This window comes from Ailuropoda melanoleuca, chromosome 16 (assembly GCF_002007445.2).
Source record: "Ailuropoda melanoleuca isolate Jingjing chromosome 16, ASM200744v2, whole genome shotgun sequence".
Classification (NCBI taxonomy): Eukaryota; Metazoa; Chordata; class Mammalia; order Carnivora; family Ursidae; genus Ailuropoda; species Ailuropoda melanoleuca.
Genome location: NC_048233.1, coordinates 82,150,363 through 82,174,996, shown reverse-complemented (window position 1 = coordinate 82,174,996; position 24,634 = coordinate 82,150,363). Strand labels below are relative to the sequence as shown.

General features: G+C 45.5%; 2 protein-coding genes across 5 annotated transcripts; one reads left to right on the top strand and one right to left on the bottom strand.

Moving 5' to 3' along the window:
• Window positions 1-5,624: 5,624 nt before the first annotated feature.
• Window positions 5,625-13,622, bottom strand: TTC9C (tetratricopeptide repeat domain 9C). 3 transcript variants are annotated; one of them, XM_011232517.3, is made up of 4 exons: window positions 13,401-13,622; window positions 12,627-12,923; window positions 8,659-8,841; window positions 5,625-6,493 (listed from the first exon to the last, which is right to left on the bottom strand). In XM_011232517.3, the coding sequence occupies exons 1-4, from the start codon at window positions 13,405-13,407 to the stop codon at window positions 6,399-6,401; spliced, it is 582 nt and encodes a 193-aa protein (XP_011230819.1). In that variant the 5' UTR covers window positions 13,408-13,622; the 3' UTR covers window positions 5,625-6,398. The 3 variants fall into 3 exon arrangements, with proteins under 3 accessions (XP_011230819.1, XP_011230821.1, XP_019661657.1); XM_011232519.3 differs by lacking the exon at window positions 13,401-13,622 and adding an exon at window positions 13,185-13,304; XM_019806098.2 differs by lacking the exon at window positions 13,401-13,622 and adding an exon at window positions 12,983-13,178 and having other exon boundaries at window positions 12,627-12,885.
• A 634-nt stretch (window positions 13,623-14,256) lies between these two features.
• HNRNPUL2 (heterogeneous nuclear ribonucleoprotein U like 2) lies at window positions 14,257-24,379 on the top strand. 2 transcript variants are annotated; one of them, XM_002925378.4, is made up of 14 exons: window positions 14,264-15,149; window positions 17,071-17,206; window positions 17,490-17,566; window positions 17,766-17,905; window positions 18,210-18,300; window positions 18,398-18,510; window positions 18,939-19,202; window positions 19,392-19,514; window positions 19,915-20,043; window positions 20,699-20,867; window positions 22,371-22,571; window positions 23,614-23,687; window positions 23,943-24,050; window positions 24,165-24,379. In XM_002925378.4, exons 1-14 carry the CDS (start codon window positions 14,609-14,611, stop codon window positions 24,243-24,245), a joined length of 2,247 nt encoding a protein of 748 aa, XP_002925424.3. In that variant the 5' UTR covers window positions 14,264-14,608; the 3' UTR covers window positions 24,246-24,379. The 2 variants fall into 2 exon arrangements, 1 of the variants encoding a protein (XP_002925424.3); XR_004621193.1 differs by lacking the exon at window positions 23,614-23,687 and having other exon boundaries at window positions 14,257-15,149; window positions 24,165-24,207.
• The last annotated feature ends 255 nt before the right edge of the window (window positions 24,380-24,634 follow it).

The following is a 24,634-nucleotide window of genomic DNA, read 5'->3' as shown; positions in this document are numbered from 1 at the left end:
GTGACCATTGTTACAGTCTTGGCCTGTAATACCTAACTAGAAAGGATCTGTTGCTTGGTGAGGTTCTCCAGAGCGAGCATTTGCTTTCAGTTCCCAGCATGAGATGCAGTTTTCTTTGGAGGTGGCAATTAGGAATCTGCAAGATGTTTATAGCAGCAAAACCCACGGCTGTCTCACTGTATCTGCTGGATGCCAGGACCAGTCTCTGCCAGCCTGTAGAGGTGTGATCAATAGAGAACTTTCTTGTTTCTGCTGCTCTCGATGGTCTCATCCATGGATTCAAGGAAACACAGGTGAGCTCGTCTAACCTCTAGTCCAACACTGGATCCTCCTTTTGCCAGCGTGAAACCCCTGCTTGAGAAATCATTTGGGACGCCCGGTGGAGCTTGTGACTCTTGACCTCAGGGTCATGAGTTCAAGCCCCATATTAGGTATAGAGATTACTTAAATAATCATGCAAAAAAAACCCAAAACAAAACAAAAAACAACTCATTATCCCCAAAGGAAACCTAGTGTATCGTTGGACAGTCCTAATTGTTGGATAATGCTGCCTTTTACTGAGCCCAAATCAGCCTCCTTTTATGAGGTTAAGGTCAGGCTCCAGCCTATTAAGAGTTTCACCCTGAAAAGTTATTCGGTTTTGAGCTATAAGCTGATTTAGTTTTCAGACAACCACGTTTTGCTCTCCAGCTTTAGAGACACAATTCTTCTAAAATTTTTAGTTTTTTTTTAAAGTAATCTCTACACTAAACGTGGGATTCGAACTTACAACCCCAAGATCAAGAGCTGTACGCCGTACCGACTGAGCCAGCCAGGTGCCCCTAAAGATACATTCTAATTTAGAATTTCAATTCTTACCTTTTCTTTTCTTTCTTTCCTTTTTTTGGGGGGCAGAGGGTTTCAATTCTTTTTTTTTTTTTTTAAAGATTTTATTTATTTATTCGACAGAGAGAGACAGCCAGTGAGAGAGGGAACACAAGCAGGGAGAGTGGGAGAGGAAGAAGCAGGCTCATAGTGGAGGAGCCTGATGTGGGGCTCGATCCCATAACGCCGGGATCACGCCCTGAGCTGAAGGCAGACGCTTAACCGCTGTGCCACCCAGGCGCCCCAGAGGGTTTCAATTCTTAACTGGCAATTTTGTAAGTATATGACTTCACTTGCTGCCTATTGCCTCTTCAATCACCAGACATTTGGCCAAGCTTAGCTTCACAAAAGGCACCATTTCAGTCCTTTGCATTGGATTTCCACTTTATTTTTTATTTTTTTTGGTAAGATTTTATTTCTTTATTTTTGGAGCACAAGCAGGAGGAGCTGCAGGCAGAGGGAGGAGGAGAAGCAGAATCCCCGTTGAACAAGGAGCCCGATGTGGGACTTGATCCCAGGCCCCCGGGATCATGACCCGAGCCAAAGGCAGATGCTAAACCAACTGAGCCACCCAGGCATCCCTATTTTTGTTTTGTTTTGGAAAAGAGCATGTGCACGCATGCGCAAGGTTGGGGAAGGGGGGAGGCAGAGGGAGAGGGACAGAGAAAATCTCAACCAGGCTCCACATCCAGTGCGAAGTCTAATGTGGGGCTCCATCTCAGGACCCCAAGATCATGACCTGAGCCGAAATCAAAAGTGAGATGCTTAACCAACTGAACCACCCATGCGTCCCAATTAGTTTTTATTTAGTTTTTATTTTTTTAAATTTATTTATTTTTTTTTAAAAGATTTTCTTTATTTATTTGACAGAGATAGAGACAGCCAGCGAGAGAGGGGACACAAGCAGGGGGAGTGGGAGAGGAAGAAGCAGGCTCATAGCGGAGGAGCCTGATGTGGGGCTCGATCCCATAATGCCGGGATCATACCCTGAGCCGAAGGCAGACGTTCAACCACTGTGCCAGAGAGAGAGACAGCGAGAGAGGGAACAAAAGCAGGGGGAGCGGGAGAGGGAGAAGCAGGCTTCCCGCCAAGCAGGGAGCCCGATGCGGGGCTTGATCCCAGGACCCTGGGATCATGACCTGAGCGAAAGGCAGACGCTTAACAACTGAGTCACCCAGGTGCCCCCCAATTATTTATTTTTAAGTAATCTCTATGCCCAACATGGAGCTCAAACTCAACGGAGATCAGGAGTTGAGTGCTCAACCGAGCCACCCAGGTGCCCCAGAATTTCAATTTTAATGTCACCAAAGCCAATGTTTCCAAAGATGATTTACCTGGACATATACTATTTTTATTGTAATATGTACTTACCTTTATGGGTTTTGTTTTTTGTTTTTTGGACAAATGATATGAAGTGTTCCAAAGTCCCCTCCCCAATTATCAGTAAGCAATTTCAGTATGCACCTCTAAAAGAACTCTTAAAAAAAAGAAAAAGACCAAATACCATTATCACACTCAACAAAACTGATAAAAATTATTTTTTCCCCTCTTCAACAATTCTTGTTCAAATTTCTCTGACTCATAAACTTTTATTTTTAACATTTTATTTAAAGATTTTATTTATTAAAAGATTTCATTATTATTTATTTGACAGAGAAAAGAGCATGAGCAGGGGGGAGGGGCAGAGGGAAAGGGAGAAGCAGACTTCCGGCTGAGCAGGGAGCCTGATGTGCTACGTGATGCCAGGACTCCAGGATCATGACTTGAGCCTAAGGCAGATGCTTAACGACTGAGCCACCCAGATTCCCCTAAAGATTTTATTTTTAAATAATCTCTACACCCAGCTTGTGGCTTGAAGCCACAACTCTTCACTGACCAGCCAGCCAGGCACCCTTGTCCCATAAACTTTCAGTTGTTTGGCTTTTTTTTTTTTTTTTAAAGATTTCATTTCTTTATTTGAGAGAGAGAGCCCGCGAATTCGAGCGACCACACGAGCAGGGGGAGGGGCATAGGGAGGGAGAAGCAGGCTACCCACTGAGCAGGGAGCCAGACGTGGGACTCAATCCCAGGATCCTGAGATCATGACCTGAGCTGAAGCCAGAGGCTTATCCACCCCAGGTGCCCCTTAGTTGTTTTGTTTTCAAATCAGAATCCAAAGTACAGTCACATTTATTTGGTTGACGTGTCTTAAACCTCTTTTAATCTGTAAGTTCCTCTCTCCTCTTCCCTACAATTTTTTAAAAAGATTTTGTTTATTGATTGATAGCATGCATCCAAGTGGGGGGGTAGGGGGTAGAGGGAGAGACTCTCAAGCAGACTACCCGCTGAGTGCAGAGCCTGACTTGGGGCTCCCACAACCCTGAGATCATGACCTGAGCCGAAATCAAGAGTCAGATGCTTAACTGATAGAATCAGCAAGGCACCCCTCCTGCAATTAATTAATTAATTAATTAAGATTTTATTTATTTATTTGACAGAGAGAGACAGCCAGCGAGAGAGGGAACACAAGCAGGGGGAGTGGGAGAGGAAGAAGCAGGCTCCTAGTGGAGAAGCCTCATGTGGGACTCGATCCCAGAACACTGGGATCACGCCCTGAACCGAAGGCAGATGCTTAACGACTGCGCCACCCAGGTGCCCCCTGCAATTTATTTATTGAAGAAATTCGGTTATTTGTCTTACAGTTTCACAGTTTCACAGTTTGGAGCCTGCAGATTATATCCCCATGGTATCATTTAACATGTTCCTCAATCCAAAAGTTTGTAAATGTANCAATATTTTATTTATTTTTATTTTTTTATTATTTTTTAAAAGATTTTATTTATTTATTTGACAGAGAGAGACAGCCAGCGAGAGAGGGAACACAAGCAGGGGGAGTGGGAGAGGAAGAAGCAGGCTCCCAGCGGAGGAGCCTGATGTGGGGCTCGATCCCAGAATGCTGGGATCACGCCAAGCCGAAGGCAGACGCCTAACGACTGAGTCACCCAGGCGCCCTGTGAAAATGTATCTTTAAATAAAATATTGAGGGGCGCCTGGGTGGCGCAGTGGTTAAGCGTCTGCCTTTGGCTCAGGGCGTGATCCCAGCGTTCTGGGTTCGAGCCCCACATCAGGCTCCTCCGCTGGGAGCCTGCTTCTTCCTCTCCCACTCCCCCTGCTTGTGTTCCCTCTCTCGCTGGCTGTCTCTCTCTGTCAAATAAATAAATAAAATCTTTTAAAAAATAATAAAAAAATAAAAATAAATAAAATATTGAAAATAATAGTATAGGTAGTATGTGGTTTTGGCAAAATTGTAAAGGCAGTGGGTATGAGTTTGTAAGACACTGGTCTAAACTGTCCCTTATGTGCCCAAGTATGGACCTTCACATTCCCAATGCTTTCTTTTCAATCAAACCCTGAAATTGTGCATGGAATCCATTAAGGATTGGTAAGGTGAGCTGCTTCCCCCTCCACAAACTTCTGAGTACAGAGATTTAGGTGCCCTCTGGCTGATTCCGTCAGGATGTCGGCTGTCCGGACCTCCTGTAGACCCACATCTGCCTGCCCACCTTTGACAAATTTCTTGTTCATTAACATCGCCATTCGAAGCAGGCCTTTAAAATAAACACTGAAATGTAAGCCTGACCACTTTGTCTCTTAGCAGTGCTAATAAAAGGATTAGTGCAATAAATTTCTAAAATACGTTTTTAAATACCAGTTTTATTTTTTTCCTCATTGTTGCAGAAGATAGCTTAGTGTAACATCGAGTCTTTGGAAGGGAAAAAAAAAGAAAAGAAAAAAGATCAGAAAGCAAAACTTGCCCAAAGCAAACATGCAACCATGACATAATTTTGCCAACAACCTAGGCTTAGAAATTTAAGCAGCTTGGGAAAGGAATGAAATATTCTATTTGTTAGTTTCGTCCTTAGAGTTACAAGCTTATTTAGTAGAAAACCTTTTTGTTGTAAGTTCTGTTATTGAAGGGTATAGGGAGACACAAAAAGGAGCCTGGCTCTTTGGCGGGGGGCATTACTGATGAAGGGAGAAGAATTCATGCATACTTGGCAAGACTGAGGGTTTTGGGTTTTTTGTTCTTTCTGAAATCTGTCCTTACGTGACGGCTAGTGACCCATGTTTCCTACCTCCACTCACAAAGGTCGAGACAGTACTACACGATCTCATCAAATCTGTAGAACTCAAACATTGTGGACACTACTCACAAGTACACAGAATGACAAAGGAGCTCATGGTTGATGGAGCCTCCTATTGAGACATGACACCAGATCTGCAGCCTGCACTGACAAAGCTTCCAGAATGTTCCATGGGGTGCTTCCACACTAGGGAAGGAGAACCCTTTCTTTTCTTTTTTTTTTTTTTAAGATTTTATTTATTTATGCAACAGAGATAGAGAACAGCCAGCGAGAGAGGGAACACAAGCAGGGGAGTGGGAGAGGAAGAAGCAGGCTCATAGCGAAGGAGCCTGATATGGGGCTCGATCCCATAACGCCGGGATCACGCCCTGAGCCGAAGACAGATGCTTAACCGCCGTGCCACCCAGGCGCCCCTAGGAGAACCCTTTCTTATTATTTCCCTCCTTTGTAAGGAACTGAGCTCTTGCAAAATATAAGGTGACAACTGAAGAACAGATTTACGTTTTTATCCTGCTCTTTCACAGTATTGTTTCAAGACAAGGTGGCAATGTGTTTTTCCTATTTTTCTTTTTAGAGTAATGAGCATACTACAGATATGCACCTATTAAAAATTAAAATGTTTACTTGGGGTTTTTGTTTGTTTTTTGGCACGAGGGCTAAAGAATTATTAAATACTTAAATGCTTGACTCAAGGTTTTAAGATAGAAGAGTTTAATGAAAAAATAAATAAGTATATTGTATGAATGCTCTGAGTATGAACAATGGCAGGGACTAGAAATTATCACCAGAAAAAATAGAAACTAGATACTTTCATGGCAGGGGGGGAGACAAAGAATCTGAATGTGCATGGAATATTAAGAATAAGGAATTGATTTAATCAAAATGGTTAATTTCAAATCTTCCCCTTTGAAGTCATGTGGGTCCAATTTATAATTGTTTTCACAGAAAAATATATTTCCCAGTTTGTGGCCTGTGTGACTTTGGCTTTGGGCATCTGAGGAAACAGAGAAAAAACTCTTTTGTCATTCTTTCATCCTTTAGTAGCTTTTTCCTCTGTGTATGGATACATGTAACATCATCTATCATTAAAATCTATGCCACAGAGAGGATTAATTGCACCTATCGCTGATTGTATATCTCAAGGCAAACATCCCCAAGAATATCATGTATAGAAAGCTATACAAATACATAGATGGAGAAGCCAAAAAAAAAAAAAAACCTAAAAAACAAAACAAAACCCACCAAAGACACAGACTGCATAAATGCCAAAGAGTTTGTGCAGGGCTAGAAACAGAACAGAAATCCACCTGGGTCAGAGGCATGGGGTTAATTTCTCTTGCAGAGGCTCAGGTTTCCCCTCCATGGGTCTTTAACTTTCAAGTTCAAGTGGAACAGCATCTTTCTTCTTTGTTAACCAAACATGCCCAGGTAGAGCTGTCTCTCTTTCTGATGGTAGCTACTGAGTTCCGACTGTGTTAGCTGGAGGTACCGCCGGACATTGGCGTCTTAGAATAGGGCAAAGAAGGCAATTAGAGACAGTGAGAACACGATCACACCACCTTGGGGCAGGAAAGGATTGTTCACACACTTCCTTTTTTTTAAGCAACTTTTTTCTACGTTTAGAAAGTCAGGTATTTCCTCTTTAGCCATGGCTAAAATTAATAAACAAGCCCTTTGGAATGTTCAAAGCAAACGTATTGATTATAAATACTTGGGGAAAGTACCAAGTTACTGTAACTGACTTCTGCAAGCTAGCATTTTTACCCCCACTTTAGGGATGAGGTTATTTACAAAAATAGGTCAGCGATAATCCCAAATGACATTCCAAATAAATGATATAAACCAGCACTATTATTTCAAACCACCAAGATTCCAGTCTTTCAAAGGGACTTACTATAGAAAGTAGGCTTGAGGAGGACCAGATTTCTGAATCCGAAAAGAATCATTTGGGTTTACTTAGTATTATGCTGGAACAAAATTTTTTTTTTTTTTTTGGAGGTGCGTAAGTATCAGAATAAACATATTCTCTGGGAGAATAAGTTTGTTCAGATCTACAAAGTATGCAGAGTATTTTTTACTCTCTAGAGCCCAGGAATCTTCCTGTGAAGAAACACACATAAACGTGGGTATAGGACTTCAGCTGCTAATTTTCTTCAATGAGGCTTCTTCTCTACCTTTAGTTGTGGAGTCTGTTCTGCCAGACTTCAGGTTGATTTCTGGGGTATTTAGGATGATCTGATAGTTTTCTAGTTGGATTTGTGGGACGAGGTGAGCCTAGGGTCCCCTTACTTCGCTGCCATCTCCCCCCTCCACATACTTCTGTGTTTAAAAATCTTCCTAAGATCTGAATATATCCTAACTATTCTTTGCAATAGTAAATCTCATTCATTACTGCCACTGTGAATTTTTTAAAAAATCTCTGTACAGGAAGAAAAATCTCTGTACAATCAGGGCTGGCTGTTAATTTGATAACGAGAAAGAGTTTGAGGAAACAGCTGTTGTCAAAACTATAAAGACTCTAGAGATACCATACATGGCTGGCAGTTCATCTATGTACTTGAAGGTACGAAACACGAACAAAAGCCTCATGTTTTAGGGGCGCCTGGGTGGCACAGCGGTTGAGCGTCTGCCTTCGGCTCAGGGCGTGATCCCAGCGTTCTGGGATCGAGCCCCACATCAGGCTCTTCCGCTATGAGCCTGCTTCTTCCTCTCCCACTCCCCCTGCTTGTGTTCCCTCTCTCGCTGGCTGTCTCTATCTCTGTCAAATCAATAAATAGATAAAATCTTAAAAAAAAAAAAAGCCTCATGTTTTAGGTCTTTCTTAATTCACACTGGCTTTCCCATTCATTTATTCTATCATTATTATTATATTTTATATTTAGGTTTTATCTTTAAGTAATCTCTACACCCAATGTGGGGCTCAAACTTACAAACCCAAGATCAAGAGTCACACGCTCTACCGGCCGAGCCAGCCAGGCGACCCCAGCCCCCATTCATTTAGAGAGTTTTTGCTGCATTGTTATGTTAGGGGACCCTCTACTTCTAGCATCTTGTAGCTGCTCTAAGCCAGAATGCAAAATGCGAGACAATTTTCAGTGCTGAACCACCAACACAGGAATGAGTCTGTAATCCACTTCACAATATCCTTGTCTTGGAAACAAAGAACCAAGTCTCAAATTCTCTCTCAGGTGGCTTGCCCCTTTTCTAGGTCATACCTGGGCTTCACTGAGCTAAAGGATAAAGTGATAGCTAAAGCAGAGGCCAGACCCAGTGGGGGAGCTGGCAGGAATGAGGGTCATCACGTATATTCGCTGGACTCTGGATCCTATGTCAGTTACAATCTCCGAACTGACACTTGAAAAACAATGCTTTAAAACCTCTCTCACTGGGGGAAGGAGGGGAGACTACATAGATGCCTGTCGAAGCATAAATACTTCTGGAGGGTGTACAGTACTGCTTTCCTGTGGAGGCAAGAATACAAGGAGAGAAGAAGGCCAGTTTACCAAACACCTCTTTATAACTTTTTGAACTTTGAACTATGTGAATGTATGATTGCCTATTCAAAAACATTTAATAAATTGAAAAAGTAAAACAAAATACTGCCCCCCCCATACCACCTCCACAGGACAATTTTATCTGTTCTCACCACTCCCAGCCCCTTCGCTCTCACCTTTGGGCTGTCTATTGACCGCAGCCAGGAGGTAGTACTGAGCCTGGTCGTAGTCCTGCAGATGGAAGGAGGCCACTCCAGCCCGATACAAGGCCTTGGCATTATCAGGTTGTCGTTCCAGGACTTTCTGACTGTATTCTTTCACTCGTTCATAGTTCACTGGCTCCATCTGAAGGAGACAGGCTAACAGGCCAAATGAAAGGAAGACAGAAGAAGGAGGAGGGGCTTATTACACTCAGTTCCCCAGGCCAACTGGAGGCAGGACCCGAGGATAATACCAACAGTATTCACTCATCTAATGCATCTAAGTGTCTACCACATGTCAGACATTCTTCTAGGCACCGGGGCTGCAACAGCAAACAGAAGCTTTACATACCTTATAAGTGACTTTAATAGCTACCGAATGCTTATTATGTGCTAGTGCTGGGTTAGGCCCAGCTATAAAACTGATAGGAACGTACTTTAAAATGTATTTAAAATTCTTTTTCATTTTTCTTCTTCTACCCAAGGCTCTCTGCCTTGAACCCCTATTTAACCACAATTATTGTACTGCAGCTTTTTTTTTTTTTAAGATTTTTTATTTATTTATTTGACAGAGATAGAGACAGTGAGAGAGGGAACACAAGCAGGGGGAGTGGGAAAGGAAGAAGCAGGCTCCTAGTGGAGGAGCCTGATGTGGGGCTCGAGCCCGTAAGATCACGCCCTGAATCACGCCCTGAGCCGTAGGCAGATGCTTAACAACGCTGTCACCCAGGCGCCCCCTGCAGCTTTTTTTAAATAAAAGATTTTATTTATTTGAAAGAGAGAAAGAAAGAGAGTGCGCACCAGCAGGGGCAGGCAGAGGGAGAGGGAGTCAAGCACACTGTCCGCTGAGCAAGGAGCCGAGGGAGGACTCAATCCCAGGACCCTGAGATCATGACCTGAAGCGAAATCAGACGCTTAACCGACTGAGCCACCCAGGCTCCCCTGTACTGCAGCTTTATAAACAACGGCTGCCATCAATTGTGTGAGGAAATAGCACACACTTTGCTTTGTGCTTGACAAAACATCATCTCCTTTAGGTACGCCTGGGTGGCTCAGTTGGTTAAGAGTCTGCCTTCAGCTCGGGTCATGATCCCAGGGTCCTGGGATCCAGCCCCATGTCGGGTTCCTTGCTCAGCGGGGAGCCTGCTTCTCCCTCTGCCTGCCTCTCTCTCTCCCTCTCCCCCTAACAAACAAATACATAAAATGACGTCATTTAATCTTCTCACCCACTCTATGAAATTGGTGTTACATCTCCACGTAATGGACAAAGAAATCAAGGCTTGGAGGGATAAAGTAACTTGTCCAAGATCCCACAGGTTCTAGGTGGAATATGAAATTTGAACCAAGTACTCTATTTCCCAAATCATCATTCTTGATAATATACTTCACTACTACCTTGGATTATATTAGGGGACTTCCAAATACAAATCCGTTTGGGAGGCAATATTCAGCCTTTCTATAATGAAGAAGGGAAATGCGTTCCCTATTTCACGACTGTAGGAGTTAAACATAGTATTATTTAATCATGGTGCTGAGAAGAAAGGAGAATCGGGGCTTCTGAGGACATTAAAGGGCCCCAGGCTTACATCTGCATCCCTTCTACAATATCCCCACCAAGTGGTCATATGGCTTATACACTTAACTAATCCATCATTGTAGCTTCATTCATCATTTGACAACTGGTTATGCAGCACTGACCATATGTTAGGCAGAGCTACGAGCAGCAGGAAAGAGGCACAGACAGACATCTTGATGAGTAAACACCACTTGCATCCTAGCCCCCAGGTAGGAGGAGTACACAATAAACAAATGAATTTTTAGAAGTGTTTTGAGGAAAACAGAACTGTGCTAGGAATAGAGTGAACAAGGTCGGAGTGATGCTTCATGACACAAGGCCTCTCGAAGAAAGTGACTTTTGAACCAAGATCTGAATGACCGGGGTCACTCAAGGGACAGGGCATTCTAGCCGAGAGAGAAGAAATCCTACAAAGCTGGAAGGTAGAAACAAATGTGCTTTGCAAATTCAGTGTAAGGAGGATCCAGACCATGTCAGGCCCTACAGGTGAGGGTCTGAGTTTGTTTTTTTCCTAAGTATAATGAGATACCACTGGAGGACTTTCGGCAGTGACACGATCTCATTTCCTTATCTGTACAATGGAGATAATCACAAGTACCTGGCAGAATGTTTATGAAGATGAGAAATATTGTAAAAAAACTGGCCCACATGTTACAGGCATTCAATGAGTGAAAACGGTTAATTGAGGTGTTTTTTTTTTTTTAAGATTTTATTTATTTATTTGAGAGACAACAAGAGTGGGAGAGACTGGAGAGGACCTGGGATCATGACCTGAGCTGAAGACAGGCACTTAACCGGCTGAGCCACCTAGGCGCCCCTGAGTAAGTCTTTACGGAGCATCTCCCAAGCACCTCCAACAGAGACTGCAGATGGCTAAGCCATAGTCTTTGCCTTCAGGTCCATCTACAAAGTGAAGATACTGGCTGACCACTCTCTTTAAAAGTGAACATTCCCATGCCTGTGGCACTCAAGGTCCCCATTCTCTGCTTTTTTCCCCAGCACTTAACATCATCTCATATATTACATATGTCACCTTTGTTAATTGTTCATCTCCTTATTTGAATATACATTCCATGAGAGCAGCTCTTTTTATCGGTCTCATTATCCTCCCATATCCTTAGTACCAAATCAATGTTGACTTGAATGACTTGAAACATTAGCTACTATAATTACTATTATTGGTACTTGAGTCTAAGGGTAGTGCTGGACACACACTATATATAACAAAGCTAGACTTTCACCAAATCATAAGTGAAAAACCATTGTAGTAAAAAAATCGCTTTTAAATAATCATCACAAAGTATAAAAACTAATCCTAATAATTTCCATGGCCTCACCTGGGACCATTAAAATGCTTTAATATATTAAAAAATAATTTCATTACCTCTATGGTTATTTTGCCTGCCATAGAACTACCTAAGAAGTCTACTTTCTTTTCACAGATTAATCCCAGTGATACTAATTCTGGCATCTGTCTCTTCATCTCAGGCCATATGGAGATGGATGACACTAGTTATCCAAGAGCTGATTTTTTTTTTTTTTAAAGATTCAGAGAGAGAAAGAGAGCACATAAGTTGGCAGAGGGAGAGGGAGAGGGGGAAGCAGGCTCCCTGCGGAGCAGAGAGAACCCCACGCGGGGCTCATCCCAGGACCCAGGGATCAGGACCTGAGCCCAAGGCAAAGGCCCAACCGACTGAGCCACCCAGGCGACCTGCTGATTTTTTAAAAGATTTTATTTATTTAAGAGAGAGAATGAGTGGGGGGAGGGGCAGAGGAAGAAGCGGACTTCCCGCTGAGCAGGGAGTCAGACTGGCTGGATCCCAGGCCCCTGAGATCAAGACCTGAGCTGAAGGCAGACGCTTAACAGACTGAGCTACGCAGGCACCCCCAAAGGGCGCTGATTTAAAGGAAGGAGGAAAACGAGGAAAAGTCCGAAAAGATCTAATAATGACTGACACCGCCAGCGAAAGCAAGTGCCTTCTTTCCTCTATTTTACATATTAAAGAAACCATGCCGTAAAGGTAAGTTCAGTGTTTTCTCCAGAACGTGCAAAATTCCCTAAATCTATCCGCATCACCTGGGAGTTTGTTAGAAACGCAATTTGGTAGCCCCCCCCCCACACAAGCACACCTCAGACCCACTAAATTGGAATCTCTGCGGGTAGGGCTCAGTTAACAAACTCTCCAGGTGAAGTTTGAGAAGCACGACCCTGTAGAAACTCATTTAGAGCCCTCCAGATTGGAAATACATTTCAATTCATGGCAGAATAATTACATGACAGCAGAAGAGCACGCCCGTGTTTTTCCCAACGTTCAGATTTTCACGTGCCTGCCTTGATACTCTACCCGACCTTCAGCCCTGTTCTTACCAGCCAGATTGTTGTAGCAGTCTGTCTGGGTGGTGTGCAGTATGTTCTCCTGTTCAGGTGTGAGGGCCGGGCCCTGAGGTCCTAGATTAGGTATCGGGGAGGGCAGACTTGGATCCAGACCCCGCAGCTGGAGCAGAGCTCGATGGTACCTACTTACAGCATCTCGGTACTTCCCTTCTCGGTAACGCTGGTTCCCTTTCTCCTTGTACAGCTGAGCCTCCTGCAGGCGCTTCTCCATAACTCTTTGCCGCCCAGAGCTCTTGCGGAATTGGGAAGTGAAATTTAGCAACTGAAGCTCTGGAGATAGGAGCAAAATAACTGATTTAGATAGCCGATTTAAGAAGGCAGGAAATTACCCTTTTCCAGGACTCCCCCCAGGGAATGAGTTTTGCTTGTTTCTTCTACAGCCCCTTCCGCTCTTCTCTGCAGTATTTTTCAATCTCTAGATTTACAGGACTAATCAGGGAGAGGATTTATGAATAGTAAAGCCAGAGATTAAGTAATTTCTTAAAGAGATTGCGGGGCGAATAGACACTCCCGAAAAATCAAAGGCCGTACTAAGGAACTGCGGCAGGCGTGGGAATGCTGGCGGAATTTGCTTCCTCCTTTCTTTTGGACACACCTCCCCGACTCGGAAGTGGAAGGGAATGGGCGGGGACAACCGCTAAAAGAGATCTATAGGGCTTGCCGCCACCCTTGCTCTTTATTTGCACGTATTCAACAAGCATTTGTTTATGCCTGTGTCGGAAGCTAGGAACCGAGCTGAATGCGTACCGTGCATCCAAACGCCAGGAATAAACTGACGCGGCAGCAGGGCAGCTCAGTTGCAAGACCACCAAGCCCCTCGGCCAACCGCTCGCCCTCTGCAAATGCCCAAGCACGGAAGTATCCTCCTCGGCTTCGGTTTACGGGCGGAAGCGCCTACAGTACCGGGGACAGAGTCCCGACAGTTTGGTGTCTAAAAGGTCGCGCGCATTGCGCCACGCCGCCCAATCACAAGCGGCCTCGAAAAAGTAATCCCGCAGAAACGACCCCGCCTCTCCAGCCCCCCTGCGGATCAACCCGGAAAAAAAAAAGAAACCTCCAGGCACCTTCGCCAATTGGAAGAACCCGGGCGATCACGCATGACCAATCAGAATTGCAGATGTCGATTCAAGTTGGCCAATAAGAAAGCTAAAAGGCGAGGTCCGGGTGTCTGTTGCTGGGTAGAGAAGTTGAAGGATTCAGAGAAGAGGGCCAGGGGGTCACTGTATATTCCTTGGTTTGGGGAAGCCCTTTGTTTACTAAAGAGAAAGACAATTGCCTTAGACTTTCAAGTTGCAACGGCTTCCCTCCTGGCTTTTTTCTTTCCTCTCAAGAGGCTGCGGCACGTATAGGGTAGGGAAGAAAGATTAGCAAGCAAGCCCTGTGACCACAGCGCGATCGGAAGCCAGACGGGAGTAAGGGTGGTGACGGGGTGGGAGGGGCGTATGGGAACGGAGCTCCCGGCGGCTGCGCAGAGCCCGAGGCTGGAAGTACGGGAAGGAGGGCGCGCACACCCCTCCGTGCTACGAGGCACTTGAACCGTAGCCAGTCTTTCCCGTCTCCGGCTCCGGTGCGGCTGCGCAGTGAAACCACTGGCGGCGATTGGCCCGGGGTGAGAGGGGGCGGGAGGTAAGGGGAGGGAAGTCCGTCGTCCTCGGCGCGCGCCCACCCGCCCGCGGCAGGGGAACCGAGGGGGCTGTAAGGGAAGCAGTTCCCCGCTGCGTTGTTTTGCGCTCCGGGAGCCCAAAGGGGGAGGGGAGCAGAAGGAAGAAACAAACACTTCGGAGCGGAGGCTGCGCGCGGCCTTCGCTGCCTGCGTGCGTACGTGCGTGCGCTCGCTCGCGCGGGCTCAGTGCTGGCGCGTGAGGCGGAGGCGGGCGGCGGCGGCGCCTGCGCGGTCGGGCTCGGTCGACGGTTCGCAGGGGAGGAGGCGGCGGGAGGCGGAGGAGGCGGCGGCGATGGAGGTGAAGCGGCTGAAAGTGACCGAGCTGCGGTCGGAGCTGCAGCGGCGGGGCCTGGACTCGCGCGGCCTCAAGGTGGATCTGGCGCAGCGGCTGCAGGAGGCGCTGGACGCCGAGATGCTCGAGGACGAGGCCGGCGGTGGCGGGGCCGGGCCCGGCGGGGCCTGCAAGGCGGAGCCTCGGCCTGTGGCCGCGTCGGGCGGTGGCCCGGGCGGGGACGAGGAGGACGACGAAGAAGAGGAGGAGGAGGACGAGGAGGCGCTGCTTGAGGACGAGGACGAAGAGCCACCCCCTGCCCAGGCCTCGGGCCAGGCCGCGCAGCCGCCGCCGGAGCCCCCGGAGGCGGCAGCAATGGAGGCCGCGGCCGAGCCTGATGCTTCCGAGAAGCCGGCGGAGGAGGCCACGGCCGGGTCAGGTGGGGTAAATGGTGGCGAAGAGCAGGGCACCGGCAAGGGGGAGGAAGACGAGCCGGAGGAGCGGAGCGGGGACGAGACGCCGGGATCCGAGGCGCCGGGTGACAAGGCCGCAGAGGAACAGGGTGAGGAGCTGGCAGCGGAGCCCGGCTCCAAACTGCCCCCGACCCAGCACCCAGCCGTGCACCGCGGGGTCCGATTCCTTGTTATCACTTGCCTGAAAGCGCAAGATTCCCGTCGCCTTTTGGTGGGACTACCCAGGGGAGGTGGCTTTCATTCTCTACCTACCTTTCTGGGGGGTTTGGCTGCCTCTTGTGGCCCCGCTCTCTGCAGGAGGGAGGTTCCTGCCTAACTTGGTTCCTTGGTGGTAGTGGATGGAAGCGAGCGATTTTGCATGCGAACTGCTTGTGAGCTAGCTACCTGTGGAGCGGTCTCCCGCGGTACTGGTTATCTTTTCCTAAAGCGGGAATGCGCTGAGAAATTGGGCGATTACAGGGACAGCCAGACCGGACTGTTGGAGGCTTTGGCCTTTGGGTTACCTGACTATTGACATTTCTGCCTTAAAAATATTAAGCAATAAGCTAAGTTCGCCAGAGTTCGCTCCATCCCATTGCTGGGGCTTGAGCCACGCAGTAAATCTGGAAATCTAACCTTGCTCCTGCTTCAGCACTCTGTGGTGTGAGGGTGTGGAGTTTAATAGTTAACTAGTGAAGAGAAGGTCTTAATCTAGTGCATTTAGAACTAGCCAACCTCTTGGTAGAGGTTTTATCTTGCCTGAATTCTTATGATTAAATTTTAATCTTCCCACTTAGTCGGTGAATAGGCAAATTTGTAGATTTGCTGTACACTTGGTGAGCCTTTTACATTTTAGGTCCCTGACTTCCTGAATTGAAATGATCGAGGTGTTAGTGGCTCCATTTGAGTAACCTCGGAAGAGAATGTGTAGAGTTGCCCCAGGGAGTTAGTGACCTTTCTCTTTTCTTTTGAAGTGGTTGGATGGTTAGAGCTGATCCATACCTGTCTGTCAGAGTAGGCAGGAAAACTAGAGCTGCTTCCAAGTCTTACTATGAAGTAGGTTGCCTTAGTTTTTATAACAGATTTTTTTAAAGCTGCTATTAGTAATCATGGTATAATTGGAACCCATTCTAAGACGGTCACATGCAACTTCCAGATTGTTTGTTCTATGTCCTGGAACAAAAATCCCATTACATAACCTTTGACTTAACGTGTATCCCAAATAGCAGATAAAAAAGGTTGAAAGAGGACTGCTTTAAAGAAATTATTATTAAAAATCTTTGTGTTGCAGATTACCAAAGCCTAAGGAAAAATTCCAGGTTTTTTTTTCCTTTTGCAGAGAGTGTTGCTAAATATATGACAACACCTTTCTGCCCCAAATTATGTGCAGTAAAGGTGCAGTATTATTTATGGGTCTCTTGTGACTTAATGGTTTGCTCTTGGCAACTTTTGTTAAAAACCCATGATACAAATACAGCTGTATATATGCATCTGAGTCTATTTGCTTTGTACGTAAAAGCTGTGAATGGCTGTGCGTTCTAACCTAGAAAGGCAAACTTGAAAACACACACACACACTCACACTGAGGCATCTGTATCATTAAGTTGTGGAAGAGTGTTGGAAAATGTGTATTGTGTCTGGCATACATCGAAATCTGACAAGAGTCAAAATTAAATTAACCTATGAAGTTTTTTAAAGACTTAGGGGATTTTTAAAGATGTCATATTGGTGGGAAAATCTGCAAGTTTGACCTGATTTAAGCAGATAAATTTAGAATGCAAAAACTGTCTAATTTTTATCTACTGCTTGACTGTAATTAGCCCATAATGTCCGTCCTTTCTTTTTTCTAAAATAAAATACCAGCCAATGACAGGAAGATGATCTTTAGAAATAAAACGTTCTGTGGATGCAGTGGGAATAACCTGGCTGTTCTGATTAGATGCTCAGCTCCCCCTTCAGTTGCTATTGGTTCTGAACTTATTCTACATTCCAGTATGAAAACTGCTGATTTTCTTTCCCTCCTTTTTGTAGGAGATGACCAAGATAGTGAAAAGTCAAAACCAGCAGGCTCAGATGGTGAGCGGCGGGGGGTAAAGAGACAGCGGGATGAGAAGGATGAACATGGCCGAGCTTACTATGAATTCCGAGAGGAGGCTTACCACAGCCGGTGAGGGAAACAGTCCCTTTCATTGAAAGGAGTGCCTGCTCTGATTTTGGTATACCTGATATTGATTGGAGAGTTTGGAAAGAGGGGTGGATTAAAGATGGAATAGGTTTTTATAGGCATAAGTTTTAGGTTAAATCTGCTCTGAAATCTCCTGTTGCTGTTTTCTCATTTGCTGAAAGAAGTTAGAATTTTATATTCACTGATAGTTTGAAACATTTTACAGACACCCCTCAAAGAAGAGGGCTTTGGATACACTGTATTTGCTTTTCTCTTATACTTACAGCTCAAAGTCTCCGCCACCCCCTGAAGAAGAGGCAAAAGATGAGGCAGAGGATCAGACTCTTGTGAACCTGGACACGTGTATGTATAAGGCAGATAGGTTAGGGTTTTCAACCAATCGAATGTGATTTGAGATATTAAAATTTCATGGCCCACAATTTTTAAGAGATTTAGCAATGGGAGACTTTGTGTCCATTCTTGACAACTAGGTACATTTGTGTTCTGGTAGTGGCTTTCAAGGTTTGAGCTTTGGAATAAACAAATTGCTTCTTTCTAACAGATACCTCGGATCTCCATTTTCAAGTGAGCAAAGACCGCTATGGAGGGCAGCCGCTTTTCTCAGAGAAGTTCCCCACCCTTTGGTCTGGGGCAAGGAGTACTTACGGCGTGACAAAGGGGAAAGTCTGCTTTGAGGCCAAGGTAGTATATGCAGCTCATTAAGACCAGTCATTTATTAAATTATTCATTAAACTACTATGTATTGGGTTCCTGCCCACCAGAATTTTATTAATGCGGTAAAGACACCATGTTTTAATGATAATCTTAGCTCTAGTAACCAAGAAATTGACCCTTATGGTTTTGGTTTAAGTTCATTGACAGCTGTTATTCTGATGTTGAGTCGTGATAGTTGTTTTTAGTTTATGTAAAGGTGTTCTCTTTCTAACTCAAACTTTGTTCCTGAGTTGGTCAGAGTATCTGAGAGTTCCTTTTCTGACTTGGCCAGGTAACCCAGAATCTTCCAATGAAAGAAGGCTGCACAGAGGTTTCTCTCCTTCGAGTTGGATGGTCTGTTGATTTTTCCCATCCACAGCTTGGTAATGTCATTTTTAACTTAATCATTTGTGTTTGCTGCCGCATTACTTGCTCCATGGGAAGTTTGGGTGTAGATAACTAATTTGTTCACTGTTCTAGGTGAGGATGAATTCTCTTATGGTTTCGATGGACGAGGACTCAAGGCAGAGAATGGGCAGTTTGAAGAATTTGGCCAGACTTTCGGGGAGAATGATGTCATTGGCTGCTTTGCTGTAAGTGCGCCTAAAAGTTGTGGATTCATAGCAAGAAGTGCATAGAGGGTCCTGGGATTTCAATTTGCTTCCTTTTTTTTTCCCCCCCAAGTAGGCTCTGTGTTAGGCGAGGAACGTACTTTCTTTGCTTGTTGTCAAATTTCTGAAAGCAGGTAACGTCTGGAAATTATCAGTGAGTTTGGTTGGTGCTTGAACTCATGACTGTGAGATCAAGACCTGAGCTGAGATCAAGAGTCAGGTGCTCAACTCACTCAACCACCCAGGCGCCCCTCAGTTTGCTTCCTGTCAGCTCCTGTCTTTTGTGCATTTGATGCATTGTTTGCCTAGTTGTGTTCAGCAGTCTGAGTTTAAAAAAACATTAAACTGTAAGATTTGATCAGTCTCAAACCCTGTACGGTCCTAAGTGCTCTTGTTTGTTGTCATTGTAGAATTTTGAGACTGAAGAAGTAGAACTTTCCTTTTCCAAGAACGGAGAAGACCTAGGTGTGGCGTTCCGGATCAACAAGGAATCCCTGGCAGAACGGGCCCTCCTACCCCATGTCCTCTGCAAAAATTGCGTTGTAGAATTAAACTTCGGTCAGAAGGAGGAGCCCTTCTTCCCACCACCAGAAGAGTTTGTGTTCATTCATGCTGTGCCTGTTGAGGAGCGCGTGCGCACTGCAGTCCCTCCCAAGACCATAGAGGAGTGTGAGGTATGCCAGACAACACGCAAGGACCTCGTTAGTGCTTGTGCTTTGGGATGGTTGGTCTTAAGGCTTTTTTTTAAGGCTGCTTCTTACAGTTTTGCTGAACTGGGGCAGGTGATGATGTTCTTAAGTCAGGCTTTGTAAACATGATCCTCCCTTAGTTTTCATGGTATTCCTGGTTCTGTTTACCTTCAGGTGATTCTGATGGTAGGACTGCCTGGATCTGGAAAGACCCAGTGGGCGCTGAAATACGCAAAAGAAAACCCCGAGAAAAGATACAACGTCCTGGGAGCTGAGACTGTGCTCAATCAAATGAGGGTGAGTCGCTGGGGGAGATGAGCTGTGGTATTTGCTTTGGAGGTTCTAAGAAATGCCTATAGCCTTTTCCAGGTGGAGTTGGGTCTTTTAAGTGTCTGAGAAGAAGGGTCCCACAAATAGAGAAATGAATTCTCAATACATGTTTAAAGTAGGTTTTTTTTTTTCTTTGCCGTGTTGTCAGATTTCTGAAAGCAGGTGAAATCTGGACTATATCCAGATCAAGACTGGAAATGACTTTTTAGAAAATGGACAATATACATTGACAGCATTGAGGAATAGGAGTGAACTGCTGTGATAGCTTTGGTGGCATTTGAAGAGGTGGCCTTTACCAGTGACTCTTGGGTTTTAACTTACTGCATAACTTCTTGAGTTTCTCATCACTTCCTCTCAAACTCACCAGATGAAGGGGCTTGAGGAGCCAGAAATGGACCCCAAAAGCAGAGACCTTTTAGTTCAGCAAGCCTCCCAGTGCCTTAGTAAGCTGGTCCAGATTGCTTCCCGGACAAAGAGGAACTTCATTCTTGATCAGGTATCGTTCAAACATTGAAAAAAAAAAAAACAACAACAAACCAAACCTGGGGCACCTGGCTGGCTTAGTCAGTGAAGTGTGCAACTCTTGATCTTGGGGTTGTATGTTCAAGCCCCATGTTGGGTGTAGAGATTACTTAAAGAAAGAAAAAAGGAAAAAAAGAAATTTAATTTTACAGGAGGTCCAAAGATGAAAAATTATCTGGTAAAAATTGCTTACGGTCCCAAGTGGGATGCATATGTAGAGGGAGACTGAATTAATGATCAGAACCAGGTTACTTAATTATGACCAAGTGGTTATGTTGTGGTCCTAATGTTTTTTGAACTCAGAGATGCCTTTTAGTCTTTTTACCAGAGAGTGTATGGACCCAGACCATAAAACATGTAATAGAGGTAATGGGAAACATTTGATTGGATTCCTGGCTCCACCACTTGCTAGGTTTGTGACTTTGGACAAGTCTTGGTCTCTGAGTCTCAATTTTTCTGACGTGCAAAACAGGATGATATGTTAGGTAGAGTTTGAAGAATTAGAGGAAATTGTGCTATAAGACCCCTAATCTCTTGCTTCACTTGTAGAAGATGCTCCGTAAGCGTTTTGGGTGCATGTGAGTGGGAATTTTTATTCCTAAAACATCTGTTATCCTTCCTGTCCCTAGTGTAATGTGTACAACTCTGGCCAACGGCGGAAGCTGTTGCTGTTCAAGACTTTCTCTCGGAAAGTGGTGGTGGTTGTTCCTAATGAGGAAGATTGGAAGAAGAGGCTGGAGTTGAGGAAGGAGGTGGAGGGAGATGATGTGCCTGAGTCTATAATGCTGGAGATGAAAGGTGGGCTAACACGATACAAGTTAGGGAGCCTGTCCTTGGTCAGTGCACACCTTTCCAGGGCCTCTTAGCATCTGGAGTGCTTCTCCACATCTAAAAAGTAAATTTGGGGGCGCCGGGCTCGCTCAGTCAGTAGAGCACGTGACTCTTGATCTCAATGTCATGAGTTCAAGCCCCAGGTTGGGCATAGAGCTTACTTCAAAAAAAAAAAAAAAAGTAAATCTGCAGAGTAAATTAATGGGTATGAGCACTTGTAGGTGAATGAATGAGAAGAGTGCCTGGAGAGGCAGTAACTCCTTGACTCATTCCAGAGAAGATACAAAAAGGGAGGTAGTGATAGACCACAGGGTGATTAAAACTCAAAGCAGAGGCTTTGCTGAGTCAGTTATTCATTTGGTAAAAGCTTCAAGGATGTTTACTGTTTGTCCACTACTATTCTAGGCATAGGGAATAGCCAGTGAAATGAAGCTTTGCCTTCATTGAATGTATATTCTAGAGGGGGGAGGTTATTATGGTTCAAATGAAACTGTGCTGTTTGGAGTGAACGATCTCATCAGTATATCTTGCTTTCTAGTATCACATTAGGCTTGTTCTTTTGTTTTGGTTTTTGGTATGTGCCGGAAAGTTTTAATGCAATACAAAGCCTTATAGCATCGTCTCCATCTTGATTGATCGCACTTCCAATTGTTCCCTTCAGAGTGTGATTTTTCCCCCCCTCGCTGTGTTCACCTTCTGGCATCCCATACCTGTCTTACCAACTACTGGCTCTTTGAATTATGATAATGCCCAGGCATGGGAGCTGATGACACATCTAAGAGCTGGATTCTGCAGGTTAACTCAGAATGAACTCTGCCAGTCCATAACTGATATTCAGGCACTTGGAGGAATTTAGTTCAGTTTTGTAAAACTGAGGGTTAACTGGATTCATCTAGAATCAAGAGAGCCCCATTGAGCTGAATTGCATTGAGACCCAGCCTCTGAACTTGATGTCTAGAGACTGGCATTATAACGTGCTGGCCCATTGTGCACAGGTGGTAAATGAGCTCTCTTGTGTTCTTGTTTCCTGTTCTCCTGATCTAGGTGAGTAAGTGCCTTTTGGTTTGGGTCAGTTTCTCATGGAGTGTCTTTTAAAAGTGTATTTCTCAGCGTCTAATCTAATCAACACCAAAACTTTCTCAGTTATTTTTAGCTTCTGGCTACCTGCATCTGCCCTGAGAAGAAACTTTAACCCAATTCACTGTTAATTTATTGTGGATCACTTGAGAACTTGTAAATCTACTTTGCAGATAGCCCTTTGCCTGGGGCTGTTACTATTTAGGGAAAAACTTTTGGTAAGGGAAGTGCAGTGTTCATTTAAACGTGAGTGGGTCTGAACCCAGCACCTTTGTGCACCTTGGTAGATGAGGCTTAGAATACCCCATTCCTCCCATGGTGGGCTTTTCCCAGTGAGATCTTGCACATACATGCGCTTCTCAGGTCTCACAAGCTTCTCTCTTCCTCTCACAGCCAACTTCTCTCTGCCTGAAAAATGCGACTATATGGATGAGGTGACATACGGGGAGCTGGAGAAGGAGGAAGCTCAGCCCATTGTCACTAAGTACAAGGAGGAGGCGAGGAAGCTGCTGCCCCCCTCCGAGAAGCGGACGAACCGCCGAAACAACCGCAACAAGCGCAACCGGCAGAACCGAAGCCGAGGCCAAGGCTACGGTGAGTCCCGGGGCCGTGCCGACCCCCAGCCCCAGTGTGCGGTCGGCGCCTCGGGGTGGTGTCGGCGCTCTGCACTGCAGGGTCCGCAGCCGGTCAGAGGCAATAAGGAAGTACCTTCTTTACGGAGCTCGTTCTTCCCGTGTCCTTCACCCCCCACCTTCTTAACTCTTTTCCTGGAAGCCTGCCTTCAGCGAAAGGTAGTTCTTTTGCAGCAAAAATGTTTGTTTCCCTGAACAGCCGTGCTTGAGCCCCTCCTCTGTCTGGTTTTCATTTTGACATACGAGCACCCCGCTTTATCTCCTCCTCACTGTTGCGGTACAGCCTAAGGACCTGTGCCGTGAAGTTGGACTCTCAACTTAAGGTTTCTTACTGCTTTGTTGGATCAACGCAGCTTTGTAGACCAGAAAGTGAATGCATTATTCAGTAACTTGGGGGGGTTACAAAGTAAGTTAGGCTAGTAGTGGAATTAATTTCCCTCCTGAATGTCTTGTTTGTCAGTGAAACACCCTCCCCCAGTGTGCGTTCACTGCCCTTTAAAAATGTTTGTGTGTGCGTGTGTGTTTAAGTCAACAACATTTTTGAGTGCCTGCTGTGTGCTAGGCGCTGGGAATACCTACTTCCTCCCCTAGCCGAGCTTAGTATTTAGACTTTGTCTCATTGATATAAAATAATGGGTCCGGGTTGCAGGATATCTGGGGTCCCCTTCCAAGACTGAAAGTCTGTGATTCTACGAATGGCAGTTTTTACTCCTGCTTCTAACTCTGCCATGTATCCTTTTGCCATCTGAAATGTTTTGCAGGAATTGGGGAGCTTCAAAAGCAAGGTGGCTTGGTTTTCTTGTGTCTCTATTCCTCTGCCCTCCCCCTTCAGACTCTTTAAAAAGCTCCTGGCTGGGGCTTTAATTACCATTGTGTGAGCCTGACAGAAGCAGGCTTCCTATTCCCCCAGAATTGCCTTTGGCTCCGACTTTTTGATTTCCATTCAGACATGGAGCCAGGACCCCATGCCAGCTGTCTGAGCGCGCTCTCCATTTCTCTTCCAGTGGGCGGGCAGCGCCGAGGCTACGACAACCGGGCCTACGGGCAGCAGTACTGGGGGCAGTCTGGAAACAGAGGGGTGAGTGCAGCTCTCCTTCTGCTCCTCCCTCTGGGTCGTGATGGCCATTCCTATTGGCTTGGGGGAGCAGAGTGGTTTGGGCTGTTTTCTCAGGGCTTAGGGTTTTGCCCATTTATTGTGTTCCTCTGGAAGAATTTATTCTGGGAAGATTAAGCCTGTTGATAATATCAAGCTATGATGTGTGTCTCATTTAAAATGGGATAGCAGTGGATCGTGAGGCTGACAACCCATAAATCTTTGCTCCTCCTTTCTCAGGGTTACCGTAATTTCTACGATCGATACAGGGGAGACTATGATCGATTCTACGGACGAGATTATGAGTACAACAGATACAGAGACTATTACAGACAGTACAATCGGGATGTGAGTATCCTCTGGGGAGAGAGAGGGGGTGGCAGGACTAGAGGGATGAGTGTCATGCCTCTCTGTCCTCTGCCAGCTGTGGCTCCGAGTGATGGGGTTTCCCCTCTCTTCTAGTGGCAGAATTACTACTACCACCACCCCCAGGACAGAGACCGATACTACAGGAACTACTACGGTTACCAAGGGTATCGGTGAAGCCCCTGTCATTCTCGCCTGTCAGCCATGAAGCTGAATCTCTAGGGGTGCCAGGCACCCCCCAAAACACAACCAAGGAAAACAGGGGCTGTTCGGGTGGGGCTGAGCTGCCGGGGAGGGGTGGTGGGGGGGGGGTGCGCAGAGGGGGGAGGAGGAAACAACAAAACTGTACATTTTTTTTAAAAGTTTGTTGAAAAGAATATTGTCTTATTCTANGGGGGGGGGGAGGGTGCGCAAGCAGGGGCAGGGGAGGGGGGAGGAGGAAACAACAAAACTGTACATTTTTTTTAAAAGTTTGTTGAAAAGAATATTGTCTTATTCTATAAAACATTTCAAACCTAGTTAGATATTTGTAATCAAAAAACATTTGCGCAGAAAGCAGCACTTAG